Source organism: Acinonyx jubatus, chromosome E1 (genome assembly GCF_027475565.1).
Source record: "Acinonyx jubatus isolate Ajub_Pintada_27869175 chromosome E1, VMU_Ajub_asm_v1.0, whole genome shotgun sequence".
In the NCBI taxonomy this organism is placed as follows: domain Eukaryota; kingdom Metazoa; phylum Chordata; class Mammalia; order Carnivora; family Felidae; genus Acinonyx; species Acinonyx jubatus.
The window spans coordinates 41635057-41650189 of NC_069397.1; the positions used below are offsets into that span (position 1 = coordinate 41635057).

Below are 15133 nucleotides of genomic sequence, written 5' to 3' on the forward strand. Positions count from 1 at the left end.
GCACATTATTTATAGTGCAGTCCACATATGGTCACTGCTAAATGTCAAATCAGCAGTCTTATAGTTACAGTTTGGAACTAGTGGAGTCCACAGATCTAAACAGATATGCAACATGAACTCAATTATACATATACTTCTAAATCCCAAGAGAAGCAAAGTAAACATCAGCAACTGGAGTTTGAAAACTTACATTAATTTTTAAAAACCTCTCAGTCAACCTAACAACTATAAAGACAGGATTTTATTCAGGTAGAACAAAGACCAACTAATGGCTGATGGGTAGTTTTACTTCCAACTGCAACAGTGACAACATATTTTACTATGATGTAGGTGTTTTGCCTTCTGTATAGCTGTAATCATGCCCCCATCTCACCTCTCATATTGTATGACAAAGGTCATAAAAAACCATATATCATAAATCAGACCAAACAGTTCTTCGAACTATGGTGGAATTCTAAAGTGAGCTTTGGCTTTAGACTTAAGGTTTGCTTTCTAAATACTTTGTCGTTAAAAAATGTAGAGGATATAATGGCTGCGACCTAAAAAAATCATGAAACAGTAACTTAAAATTCACGTTCTATAAAGTTGTTTTTCTTTTTGTAATAAGGGAAAACATTAATACTTTCCATCTTCTCTGTAATTCAGATAATCAAGTTGTCTGGCAATTCTTTCATAATTTTCTTAGAACAGTTTTATTTTTGACCAAAAATTTCATTGAAAGATATTTGGTTGACTGAAATAAAGCAGGGGAAATAAAACTTTGCAACAAAGATTATGAAATACTTTACAAATGCTGGATTTTGAGGTGTTTTCAACACTTCCTGACTGAAACTGAAATGTGGATCATCTATCTCACCAACAAGTCTAGGCTTCAGAAGTTTACTAAAGCATAATGCATTATTGAATCTTTGTACTTGAGTCTTTGTTATTTCATTCCCCATCTTGCCAGTTTACAACAAATTTACCCTATTACCAAAGGAAAAGACCTTAATCCTATACTCACAATAACCCTTCACACAGGCATATTTCTTGGCACAAACCTGTGCAGAGATTTCCACGGTTACCAGCTGCTGCAGATTACCTTTGTTTAAAAAAAAAAAATGACTAGACCTTTAGCTCCTGCAGTGATCTGTAGACTCCCAAAGCTGCATATTTCCAGCCACTTTTGAGTTGCATGCTGTAGCAAAACAGTCAGCACCTCTCAATAGATATTGCTGCAGAGAAAGATTTTAATTCAGCAGAGACTCTTTCTATGTGTGAAAAGCAATGCCATTTCCCCCTAAGAACAAGAGAGCTCAATATAGCCAGCCAGTGATATAATATATATTTATTTGGTGGGAATTCCTTAGATGATAGGGTTCTTCCCTTTGGAGGGGAGGGGGAGATTGATACCGCACTACCAACTTTCACGCCAATTGTTTTAGTAAAAGTTTCCTTAAAACCTTTAAAAACTTTCAATTTGCTCCCAAGTGATTCATAAGAGAAATAAAATCCTTCCTGTCTTGTGTGTCCCACTTCTACCTAAAGCAATGTAGGCTATGAAGCTCCTCCTCCTATTACCTAAACTACCACAACACAAATAATATTTATTTATGTTTCAGGAGTAAATTTTCATTAGAGATATAATTTATTAATATACATCTCTGAACATACACTTATTTATTAAAAAAATTAAATATCCAGTCTGAGCACTATGTCATTCACTATTTTAAGTGGAGAAGATAATACGATTCAATAAATAAGGCATATTATCAATTCCACTCCTCCTCTTTGAGATTCCTCAACAATGATCACTCAGACGGTCTTCTGATAGCATTCTTTCTATGACATATGCTAGAAAAAATCCTGGACAGTGTGAGAGGAAAAATAGCATTAGTCTCACATGCCGGAGGAATAAATTTTCCAAAAACCTTAAAATACAGCCCTAAAATGCTTTAAAAATGTTAAATATTATTTACTTTAGAGCTTTTTAAAAATCTTTTGAGTACAGTAATAATGAATACTAAGCTGCAAATTTAGTCTAATTAAATTCCCTACTACTGTTGAATCAGAGTACCCACAGATTTATAGCTTATTTAAGAACATTAATCATGTACCTTGTAGATATGGTACTTGGGTCTTGCTTCTGACAACTATCTGTTCTTAAACTATGACCCAAAGAGACATTTAAATAAAATGAAAAAATTAAATCATTTTTCAAGTACAAAATGCTAGCTTAGCCAGCCTACAGACTTCATTATAAAATTCTGCCTTGTGGTAATTCCCAAGATGACATAGAACAAGGCACAAACTTCAGTGATTTTTAACTTAGCAATGTGGGCTTGGCATTTTATCCTCAAGTCAAAATACAAGATTGGGCTTTCAGCTCAAGATCAGATGTGAATTCTCCCTCTGCAGCATTATCACATGCGTCATCAATTACTGCCATGCCTAAGTCTAGCATCATGCCAGCACATTAAGACAGAAGGTACTATATGCAGTGTTCACTGGACCAGAAGAACAGAAATAAGAAGGGGAGGTGGGGGAGAAAGAAACCCTAGAGAAGAAATTAAAAAAAGGCAGACCGTGCAATACAAACCAGATCATGGCTGCTTAGCTAATATGGGCCAACTGCTGTGGAAGAAAAATGTCGAACACCCCAAGTTGTGTAAATTTCTGTAAACATCTAAACACACACACAAACACACACACAACACCAACCTAATTAGGAACATAAATATATGTTGATCCTTTACTATGTTATAGTTTTGAAAATAAAAGCTAAAGTTAAAATGTCTGTGCTCTCTAAACTGTCTTATTTTCCTGAGGGAGGAGAAGAAGCTAGTGTTTCTTAAAGAAGAAGGGAGATGTCTTCACTGCTATTAAGATTAAGACTTCCTCTTCGATCATTTTCACTCAAGTTTACCAATAACTCACTGAGACCCTAATTAAATATGTATACTTAAGCACAAATATTAAATACTGACAATACTGACAAGTTTAGACATTTTAACAATGCACTGTGTAATTTAAAAATAAAGAGCTTTTCAAAATGAAAATGATGTTCAAAAATTAAGGTTTTTTTAAAAAATTAAGAGCCAGGAAAATAAATCTCCTTGTTCTATTGCTTTATATCAATATCCAAAACTAAGTCATGTAAAGGGATAGAAAGAATCAGCTTTTCACAAAAACCAGACATCTCTTAAGCTACCAAATTTATCATGTTTCATAAGTGTCTGGTAAATATATTAGTCCTTAACTATTCCTAATGGAACATTTCACACGTAATTGTGCTGCCAAGGAAAGGTGTAGCTTTTAAAGGATCAAAATACATTTTACTCCTTTATTCAATTTACAAAAACACTAAACTTTAACTTGCTATCTTTAACAGAATATCAGTATGGGCCAAAATGATATTTTCCATCAAATTCTAAGTGGTTTCTAGATCTTTCAGACTGATTTCCCAAAATATTAAATATTAGATAACATCCCAAATTCTATTTGATTACTGTAGGGCATGCAAGAAAACAGCTCTAAACTGTACTATAACTTATTAAGTTTAAATTCATTCACATCAAGTGTCACACGAACACTACCTAACTAACTATGACCCAAAATTAAGCACTGATCTATAGGCTTACCGATTCTATAGGCTTGTCAAGTGATGCTTGTTCAATTTCCAAATGTCCTTCTTCATACTGATCAAAGTGATTACCCTGAAAAAACAAGACTACAGTTATTTTTCAAAAGTAATAAATGCCAAAATATGAATAATCTAATCCAGCTAGGGGTTATTTTTAACTTTTCATTCTTTTTCAGTAGACAATCAAAACTGTGCCACAATTTCAGACTTTTTTAAATCTATAAAAAAACCAATTTATTAGAAGTCTAGGCCTAGTACTAGGAATTCTCCCTTTGATAAACATTGAAATTGCTAACTAAAACACTATCAACCATTTGGGATTATCAACTCCTTATCTGACTGATGATATCATGGAGACTCCAGAATCTTAAAAATGCCTGGGTGGCTCAGTGGGTTAAGTGTCACTCTTGGTTTTGGCTCAGGTCATGATCTCACTGTTCGTGAGTTGAGCCCCACGTCGGGCTCTGTACTGACACTGTGGAGCCTGCTTGGGATTCTCTGTCTCTGCCCCTCCTGTGCATGCTCTCTCTCTCAAAATAAATATATGAACAAACAAAAAAAAGCCATGTTTTTTAGCTTTTCATAAACAATCTTGCACTAAAGAAGATAAATCATAATAATAGAAGAATGCAAATAAAAATCTGTTATAATACTGTTCAATGGTGGTAACATTGCTTTTAAATTAAAACTGCTAAAACATTGGACTTTAAATCAAGTTGCTAACTCCCAAGTTTCAAAGAATCTAAAAACACAATCTCTTGACACAGTATTCTAAATACAGCTATTCCTCAAATGATCTGCCAAGAGAGATAAACATGTCTGTATAATGCCATATTTGACCATAAGCAAGCAGTCACTGCAACTAGAGTAAGTCAAAGTAGTTCAACTGAGGATAGGAGGAGACGACTAGGAAGTTCTCTCTAATCATGGTTTTCTCTGATCTCCCTACTCTATTAGCAAATAATAGCTCATAATTTGGCTTTAAAACAGAATACCAACTTTCTGGTTCCCTTTATGTTACAAAATAGAGGGCGTGATGATTTGTAAGTCCTGAATTGACCTAAATCAAAAGAGGAAAGACTTCAGTCTAGCCTATGTTAATCCAATGTGTGGAGTGGTAGGACAACTTGAATGTTAACAAAAAGTTATTTTACTTTTTCAAGGTAAAATTTTACTTGAATAAATCTTAACCATAGAGATCCTAAACATAATTTGCCACACTGTATCAAAACTACTAGGTTACTTATTTCCTTCATCAGACTGTAAAGTCCTTAAGAACAAGAACTAAATATTGTTTACCTCTTACAACCCTAAAACTTAACTCGGTGGCTAAACATTAGAGAACAATTAGGTGCTAAAATTGTGTGGTAGTGATGAAAAAGTTCTGCAATTAGACAGTGGTGGTGATAATGGTTGTACAACATTGTTAATATACTTAATGCCATTGAATTGTATACTTTAAAATAATTAAAATGGTAACTTGTACGTTGTATGTATCTTAGCACAATAAAAATGATAAAAATAAAATTGTGTAGTAGAGTATATCCAAAAGAAGAAAGGAGTAACAGGACAGGAATAGGTTTTCCAAAGACAAAAAGCAAATCTTAAAAATGGAGGAGCGGGCATTCCAAGAATGAGGAAAAGCAGAGGTGCCAGGGTGGCTCAGTCAGTTAAGCATCTGACTTGGTTTTGGCTCAGGTCATGACCTCACAGTTTTGTGGGTTCAAGCCCCACATTGGGCCCTGCGCTAATAGCACAGAACCTCCTTGGGATTCTCTCTCTCCCCCACCTCTCTGCCCCTCCCACATTGGCACTGTCTCTATCTGTCAAAAAATAAATAAAACTTTTTTTAAAAATGAGGAAAAGCAATCATCAACAAACACTAAAAATGAAAAACAGGTACAATCTCTAAAAGTCTCTCTTAATCTCCAATATTTTGTCCAACAATCTCTTTAACACTTGCCTCTTATTTTAACTTCTAAAGCAACATTTAAAAGTTTAGAAACAATTACTTAATTGTTTCTACCACTACCACTATTGGTGTTAATACCAACAATAACTGGATACTATTTTGAAAGTAAATCTTTAGAGTATTAAACTTAGGACAACCATGTTTGTTTGTTTGCTTGATTTACTTATTTTTGAGAGGGCACGAAGGGGCAGAGAGAGAAAAAGAGAGGATCCCAAGCAGGCTCTACGCTGTCATTGCAGAACCCGACACGGGGCTCAAACTCACAACTCTGAAATCAAGACCTGAGCCAAGATCAAGAGTCAGACGCTCAAGTGACTAAGCCACCCAGGTGCCCCATGCTTTACAAACTGCTAAAACTAGCCGCCTAAGTTGTCAAATCATTCTGGATCTATCACACACAATACAAAACAGGATTAATAATATAGTTTGAGTCCAGAAAAAGACCCATATATTTATGAATAACTGATATTCAACAAAGATGCAAAGACAATTCAATAGAGAAATAATACCATTTTCAATAAATGGCATAGAATGCGGTATCCATATGCAAAAAAAAAAAAAAAAAGGAAAGAAAAGAGCCTCAATCCATACTGCACACAATAAATATTTTTAAAAAATGTATCGCAGACCTAAATATAAAACCTAAAATTACAAGCTTTTCTAGAAGGAAATACATAGAAGAAAATCTTTGTAACCTTGGGCTAGACAAAGCTTTCTTAAGCTACACTGCCAAAAGCACAATCTATAAAAGAAAAAAATTGAAGAACTGGGCTGCAAGGCGCCTGGGTGGTTCAGTCAGTTAAGTGTCCAACTTTTGATCTCAGCTCAGGTCTTGACCTCAAGGTTGTGAGTTCAAGCCCCCCAAGTGGGCTCCACACTGGGCACACAGCCTACACTTATTAAAACAAACAAACAAACAAACAAACAAAAAAACCTGGGCTGGGAGAAAGTATTCACAACTCTCATATCTCATAAAGGATTTGTATTTCTAAAATATACAATAAACTTTCTAAACACAGTAATAAGAAAACCCAATTTTTCAAGTGGGCAAAGATTTAACAGACTTCACCAAAGATGACACCTAGATGGCAAGTAAACACTCAACATCATTACTAGGGAAATACAAACTAAAACCACAAGATAATACCACTACACATCTATTAAAATAGCTCTTTTTTTAAGTTTATTTATTTATTTTGAGAGAAAGAGAGAACACAAGCTGGGGAGGGACAGAGAGGAGAGACAGAATCCCACGCAGGCTCCGCGCCATCAGTGCAGAGCCCGACATGGGGCTGAGACTCACAAACTGTGAGATCATGACCTGAGCTGAGATCAAGAGTAAGACACTTAAGCAACTGCACCATGCAGTTGCCCCTCTATTAAAACAGCTTAAAACAACAACAACAAAAAAAACAAAACAACTAACAAGTGCTGCAGAAATTGCATGGAAACTCTCATAGGTTGTTGGTGGGGTGTAAAATGTACAGACACTTCAGAAAACAGTTTGGCAGGTTCTTATAAAATTAAACACACACTGAACAAACAATGCATCAATTCCGTCCCCGGGTATTTGTCCACATAGAAGGAAAACCTGTGTTCACAGAAAATCCTGTCTTGTGAATGTATGGAAACCAATCAAATGTCCCTCAACTGAGAAATAGATTAAAATACTATGATCCACCCATTCAATGAACCATTCTTCACCAATAAAAAGTATCTACTCATATAATAAGCAGTAACATTTCGAACGCGTTACGCTAAGTGAAAGAAGCCATACTCAAAAGTCATTGTATAATTCCATTTATATGGCATTCTGGAATAGGCAAAACCAGAGAAAAGAAAACTGATCAGCGGCTGCCAGGAGCTACATACTTATTGCACTGGTGACTACGCTATATTTTGTTAAAATTCGAAGAACTGTACACTAAAATGAATTACCCTGTATCTTAATCATACTTTTTTTTAATAAAAAAGGAAAAAGCCAATATTTCTACATCTCCCCCCTTAAAAATACCTTTTTAAGCATTAAGAAAGTTTAAATCCTATTGTGTAAACACATGGTGATGGTTACAGGAATCTATACATGTTTTAAAATTTATAGAACTAAACACCAAAATAGAAGTCAATATTACTGTATGACTTATTAAATAAAAATAAACTAAAAAATATGCATAGACAGCTCTAGAATACATAAGAAGCTGACACTAGCGGTGAACTCTGAGAAAACCGGGTGCTTAAGAGACAAGAGATGAGAAGGAGGCTCTTTTGTTGTTTTAAATGTTTATTTTTGAGAGAGAGAGAGAGAGAGAGAGAGAGAGAGAAAGAGCACAAATAAAGAGGGGCAGAGAGAGAGGGAGACACGGAATCTGAAGCAGGCTCCAGGCTCTGAGCTGTCAGCAGAGAGCCCCATGTGTGGGGCTCGAACTCAGGAACCATGAGATCATGACCTGAGCTGAAGTCAGACACTCGACTACTGAGCCACCCAAGTGCCCCTGGGAGGCTCTGTTTTTAACTGCGTGTTTTTTCCTTTTGAATTTTATACTTAAATTCCCTAATACTCAAATACTCTAATAGAAATCATAAATATTTTGTATTTAATAGAAATCACAACCATTTTGTATTTATCTTTGAATGCTTAATCAATGCCATTCAAAATAAATTTCTGATGAATTTATTTTAAAATGTTTAACACATTTTAAAGTGTTGATTCAAAAATATTAACTTTAATTTTAAATGTTTAAGCATAAACATAAAATGAAATCATGATTTCCAACTGAATATTTGAAACTTTTTTTAAAAAGCTTATACATCAGGGGCACTTGGGTGACTCAAGTCAGTTAAGCATCTGACTCTTGGTCTCAGCTCAGGTCATAATCTCACAGTTCGTGGGTTTGAGCCCCAAGTCAGGCTCTGCACTGACAGAGCCTGGGATTCTCTCTCTCTCTGCCCCTCTCTCCCTCCCTCCCCCCAAATAAATAAATAAGCTTGAAAAAGAAAAAAAAAAAAAAAAGCTTATACATCAGACATAACAGGCTATAAGCTCAGCTCCTTTTTTTTTTTTGCCAGTCTTCTCAGTTATTGACACCAGAGTTGCTCTTCTGCTGCTGAGAGGTTGACTATTAAAAAAAAAAAAAAAAAAAAAAAAAAAAGACATCGACTAATCATCCACAATGTAATCCCAACTGTAATACATTTCAATTTTAAAAAACTAATTAGTTTAAATAGAAAAAATTAATAATCATGAAAGACACCAAACTATGTGAACTCAGAAATTTTTAATATAATTTATTCACAAATTGGTTTCCATACAACACCCTGTGCTCATCCCAATAAGTGTCCTCCTCAATGCCCATCACCCACTCTTCCCTTGCTCCCATCTTGAACTCAGAAATTTAAAAATGATAACCAAATGATCTTTTCAATGAAACCAACAAATATGTACATTAAAAAATACAAATACTCTGCTGGTATAACTAATTCACTGTCTAAATTAGATACTGTTTAGAAGAACTCAGGAACTCATTTTTAACAGTTTACTCCCATGGTCTTGCTAAATAGTACATTTGTACCAGCTATCTTTTGAGTACCTATTAATAAGTATCAGGAACTGTGTGCTTCACAGGCATGATCTCAAACCTCTGAATGATCCAACAAGGTAGGTATCATTATTTCCATTTTCAGATGAAGAATTCAGGGGTGTAAGTACAAAATCTACTCACTTAAATAGTAAGTAAAGAAGCCCAAATTCCAAACCCAAAGTCATTATTAACTTCAAAGTCCATGTTCTTTCTGGTATGCTACTTTGTGATTTTTTTTTTTTCCAGGAGGAAGAGGCAGGAGGAAGAACACTGGGAGACAGGGTTCCAGATACCACATTTTCCATAGCTTCTGCGAATTTTAAATGCAGATAATATTCACTGTAGCATTTCTCTAATATATTTTTAAAAAATTAGAAGCAAATGCCCAATAGAGGAAGAGTTTAATTTAATTCTATTTTATTAACACAACAATTAGGGAGTTACAATAAAAGTTTTAAAACTATGCAGAAACAGGTTACGTTTAAATGGAAGGAGGAAGAAATCAAAAAGGTAGTTCACTAATTACAACTGTGTAAGACTATGTGGACAAGAACTGAGTGGTGTTCTGAAAATGTGATAGGAACTGATAAACATCTGAAGAAACATCTAACAAACATCTAAAGTTAATTGTTTTAATTTAAATATTATTTTAGTGATAGAAGTTGACTTTAAACAGCCTAGAAATATTCCACAACCATAACTAAATTAGTGAACTGAGATTACTTTTTCTATTTATTTATTTATTTATTTATTTATTTATTTATTTATTGTGTGTGTGTGTGTGTGAGAGAGAGAGAGAGAGAGAGAGAGAGAGCGCGCGCGAGAGACAGCATGAGAGAGAGCGAGAGAGAAAGCGAGAGAGCGAGCATGCGTGCCATTGGGGAAAGGGCAAAGAAAGAAGGGGACAGAAAATCCCAAGCAGGCTCTGTGCTCGAATTCATAAACCGTGAGATCATGACCCAAGCCGAAGTCAGACACTTAACCGACTAGGCCACCCAGGCATCCAGAACAGAGATTACTTCTTAACATTTATGAGTGTCTGCTTGATTTGCCACAATAAACAAATCAATTAGTAGCAACATGTGAAAAGTATAAAAACTGCTTATAGGGGCACCTGGATGGTTCAGTTGGTTAAGTGTCTGACTTTGGTTCAGGTCATGATCTCAGTTCACGAGTTTGCCCTGTGTCTGGCTCTGCACTGACAGCTCAGAGTCTGGACCCTGCTTCAGATTCTGTGTCTCCCTCTCTCTCTTCCCCTATCCCCCCCCCCCCGCCCCCACACGTGCTCCCTCTCTCAATCTCAAAAGTAAATTTAAAAAATAATAAAAATAATAAATATTAGGATATAAAGGGGGGCAAATATACAGAAAACAAAGGGAGAACTATTGGAAAAGATCAAAGATAATAGACATTTGGAGGAAATTGCCTTAAAGACTAAATAGCTCCTTCCTTAAAGAAAGAAGAGTTGGGGTGCCTGGGTGGCTCGGTCCATTGAGCATCCGACTCTTGATTTCATCTCAGGTCATAGTCCCACAGTTCGTGGGCTCAAGCACGACTGCGCTGCGCTGACAGCATGGAGTCTGCTTAGGTATCTCTCTTTGCTCCTCCCTAGCTCATGTTCACACGCTCTCTCAAATAAATTTTTAAAAATCAAACAAATATATAATAAAAATTAGACATAGGGTCCTTCTGTGCTATAGAACATATATAAGTTCTTACAATAAACTGAAATAGTAAATTAGACCCCAAATTAATAGCAATTACAACATTAAAGTTTTACCCTTTAAAAGTTTTTAGAAATTGTCACGGCCAAGAAGAGTCTAAAGAGACATGACAACTAAATGTCATGTGGTATCCTACATAGGACCCTGGAACAGAAAAGGACATGAGGGGAGTACTAAGGATATAGGTTATGGACTTGAGTTAATAATAAGGTATCAATGAGTCCATTAGTATGGTGACAAATGTGCCACACTAATGTAAGATGTTAATAACAGGGGAAACTGGGTGCATATCTATGGGAATTCTGTACTATCTTAGTGATCTTTCTTTAAGCTAAAACTGTCCTAAAATGTTTATTTAAAACAAAGTTTTGAGAATGGTTAATACCACCCCATATACATAGACATGTGTAGGTTCTTTTAGTTTTATAAAATATCTTCAGAAACCTTACCGCAACAAACTTATTAGATAGCACAGGATTTGGCAATCAGTTGAATTTAGGGGATTAAAAAAAATGTTTATTTATTTTGACAGAGAGACAGATAAAGAGCATGCGAGCATGTGCACAAGTGGGGGAGAGGCTTCATCTTGTGAACCATGAAATCATGACCTGAGCCAAAATCAAGAGTCAGACGCTTAGCCATGAAGCCTACTAAAGAAATAAAAAATAAAAAAACAAAAAACAAAGAAGACAGTTGTAAGCTCTACGGACTGAGCCACCCAGGCAACCCTAGGTGATTTTTTTTTTTTTTTTAAATCCTCCCTATCTCACAAATAAGAAAACTGACACACAGATTGTCCTTAATTCTTAAAGGCTTCTGATTCTTTGGGGGTGGGGGAGTAGATGGTAGGCATAAATGTAATTTTGTTTTATTTTTATTTGAGTATAGTTGAAACACAATGTTACATTAGTTTCAGGTGTGCAACCTAGTGATATGCATCTTCTTAGTCCCATGTTTCTGCCAATGTATTATACTATACAAAACTCAAAAGATTAAAAATAAACAACCTTGACTCCATAATTCTGAAACAATATTCCATAAAGAGAACAGTTAGTCAAAACCTGCTTCCTATCACAAAAGACATGGAAAAGACTGAGGAAATGTTACAGATTAGAGGAGATGAAGAAAAACTAAATGCAATCAATTCAAATTCCTGGGTGGTATCCTGCAACAGAAAAAGAACATTAGTGGATAAAAGTGGTAAAATTCAAATAAGGACTGTGGTTTAGTTAATATTACTGTACCAATGTTAATTTTCTAGTTTTGATAATTATATTATGGTTACTGTACAACTATTGTAGTAGGGAAAGCTGAGTGAGTAGTAATCTAAAACTCTATATTTACAACTATTCCATAAATTTAAAACTTAATGCTTGGGATGCCTGGATGGCTCAGTCAGGTTAAGCATCGAACTTCAGCTCAGATCATGATCTCTGGTTTGTGAGTTCCAGCCCCTTATCAGGCTCACTACTGTCAGCACAGAGCCTGCTTAGGATCCTTTGTCCCACTCTATGCCCCTCACTCACGCATGCGCTCTTTCTCCCTCTCGTTCTCAAAAATAAACATTTTTTTAAAACAAATAAAACTTAATGCTCAAAATAGGGGCACCTGGGTGGCTCACTCGGTTAAGCATCCAACTTCGGCTCAGATTTTATGATCTCGCGGTTCATAAGTTCTAGCCCCACATCAGGCTCTCTGCTGTTGGCACAGAGTCCACTTTGGATTCTGTCTCCCTCTCTCTCTGCCCCTCCCCCTTGCTCTCGCTTTCTCTCAAAAATAAACATAAAAAAAAACCTTGCTTAAAAATAAAAAACAAAAACCTTTTTTAGTTATGCAATAATCTCAGCATATTACCATTAAGAGAAAAAAATGTCAAAGTGCCAAAAGATGTGTTTACATGCTACCCTTTGGGGAAGGAGAAGAGTGGAGAATGCCTGTATGTATACGTATTATGTATGTCTAAAAGAACCCACATGTAATTGGAAATAGTGGTTGTCTTTGAGAAAATTAAGTGGTTTACTTTTCACTTTGAATCCATTTGTCCCTTTTAAATGTTGTACTAGAAAAGCAAAAAAAGGGAGGGGGGGAGAGGAAGGAATATAAAATTGACTTTAAACCCCCAAGGGTTTAAATATATAGTAATAATAGTAACGGTGGTGGTGGTGGTGATGATTATGATAACAGTAATAAATATTTTATTTCCTGCTTCTTTCCCTGTTCGTGCCCAACTTTTTTCTTTTTTTTTTTCAATATATGAAGCTTATTGTCAAATTGGTTTCCATACAACACCCAGTGTTCATTCCAAAAGGTGCCCTCCTCAATACCCATCACCCACCCTCCCCTCCGTCCCACCCCCCACCCCCTCAATTTTTTTTCAAGTCATCTTGATGAACTTAAGACTTAGGCTTTTTTTTTAAAGTAGGCTTCACTCCAGCACGGAGCCCAACGCAGAGCTTTAATTCACAACCTTGAGATTAAGACCAGAGATGAGATCAAGAGTTGATGGAGGCTTGGGGCACCTGGGTGGCTCAGTCAGTTAAGAGTATGACTCTTGATTTCGGCTCAGGTCACATATCTCATGGTTCATGAGCCCCACACCGGGCTCTGGGCTGGCAGTGCAGAGCCTGCTGGGATATTCTCTTCCTCTCTGTCTGCCCCTCCCCCAGCTTGTACTCTATCTCTTTCTCTCAAAATAAATAAATATAAAAAAAAAAAAAAAAGTCAGAGGCTTAATCAACTGAGCCACCCAGGCACCCCATCAGCATGCAACTCCTGTTCTCAGGGTCTTGAGTTCAAGCCCCATGTTAGGGGTAGAGTTTACGTTTAAAAAAAAAAAAGAAAGAAAAGCAAAAGCAAAAGCAAAAAAGAAAAAGAAAAAAAAAAGAAAAAGAAAAAGAGGGGCACCTGGGTGGCTCAGTTGGTTAACCATCCGACTTTTTAACGTTTTAATGTTTTTATTTATTTTTGAGAGAGAGAGAGAGAGAGGGTTCAAGCAGGGGAAGGGCAGAGAGAGAGACAGACAGACACACACACACACACACACACACACACACACACACACACACACAAATTCTGATGTAGGCTCCAGGCTCTAAGCTGTCAGCAGAGAGCCCAACATGTGGCTCAAACTCATGAACCCCAAGATCATGACCTGAACTGAAGTTGGGGCTTAACCAACTGAGCCACCCAGGCACCCCAAGCACCCAACTCTGACATCAGCTCAGGTCATGATCTCACAGTTTGTGAATTTGAGGCTCGCAATGGGCTCTGTGCGGACAGTGCAGAGCCTGCTTGGGATTCTCTCTCCTCCTCCCTCTCCTTCTGCCCTTCCCCCACTTGTGCTCATGCTCTCTCTCTCAAAAATAAACTTAAAAAAAAAAAAATCATTCTTTCCAAAAATAGTCAATATGGCCTTTGATTATGTGAAGGCCTCAACAGGGATTTTAAGAGAAGTATTTCTTCTGCTTTACCCTACTTTCAAAATCTCCTTTAGACTTCTCAAACCCCATCAGAATTAAGATGATCACAAAATGTTATCAGGCAAACCAGGGCACTTTGAGAGTAAAAAGGAGTGTTGAGACTAAATATGCCAGGACAAAAGACATAAACCACAACATAGTTATCCTAGTGAAAAATCACAGATCACTATGTTACAATATTCCTAAAATTTACTTTCTTTTTTTTTTTTTAATGTTTGCTTTTTCAAGAGAGAGCATGAGCAGGGGAGGTACAGAGAGAGGGGGACAGAGGATCCAAAGTGGGCTCTGTGCTGACAACAGAGAGCCTCATGTGGGGGCTCGAACTCATAAACCATGAGAGCGTGACCTGAGCCAAAGTCGGATGCTCAACCAACTGAGCCACCCAGGCGCCCCCTAAAATTTACTTTTAATGACTGCTTGAAACACTTATTCCAATGCCTAAATCAACTCTTCCTTTCTACGTATTATGTGCTTTCGTAGTTGAAATAGAGTTTTTCATTTATGGTGATCAGAAATTTAAGTTCAGGGGTGCCTGGCTGGCTCAGTCAGTAGAGCATGCGACTCTTGGTCTCAGGGTTGTGAGTTCAAGCCCCACGTGAGTGTAGAGATTACTTAAAAATAAAATCTTAAATAAATAAAAGAAATTTAAGTTCAAAAGGATCGGACTAGAAGCAATTTCACTTTTTAAAAAAATTTTTAGGGGCGCCTGGGTGGCTCAGTCGGTTGAGTGCTGGACTTCGGCTCAGGTCATGATCTTG

The 15133-nt window shown here is 36.5% G+C and overlaps 1 protein-coding gene across 7 annotated transcripts in view; it reads right to left on the reverse strand.

Moving 5' to 3' along the window:
• GPATCH8 (G-patch domain containing 8) overlaps positions 1-15133 on the reverse strand; it is a 100353-nt gene that overhangs the window by 70545 nt on the left and 14675 nt on the right. For 3 of the 7 annotated variants that reach the window (XM_027048923.2, XM_053212202.1, XM_053212204.1), the window contains exon 2: positions 3621-3695. In XM_027048923.2, coding sequence (XP_026904724.1) covers positions 3621-3695 — 75 coding nt within the window. Of the gene's footprint in view, positions 1-2578; positions 2614-3620; positions 3696-15133 lie in introns of those variants that run through there. The other 4 variants (XM_053212203.1, XM_053212205.1, XM_053212208.1 and 1 more) reach the window with 3 other exon arrangements.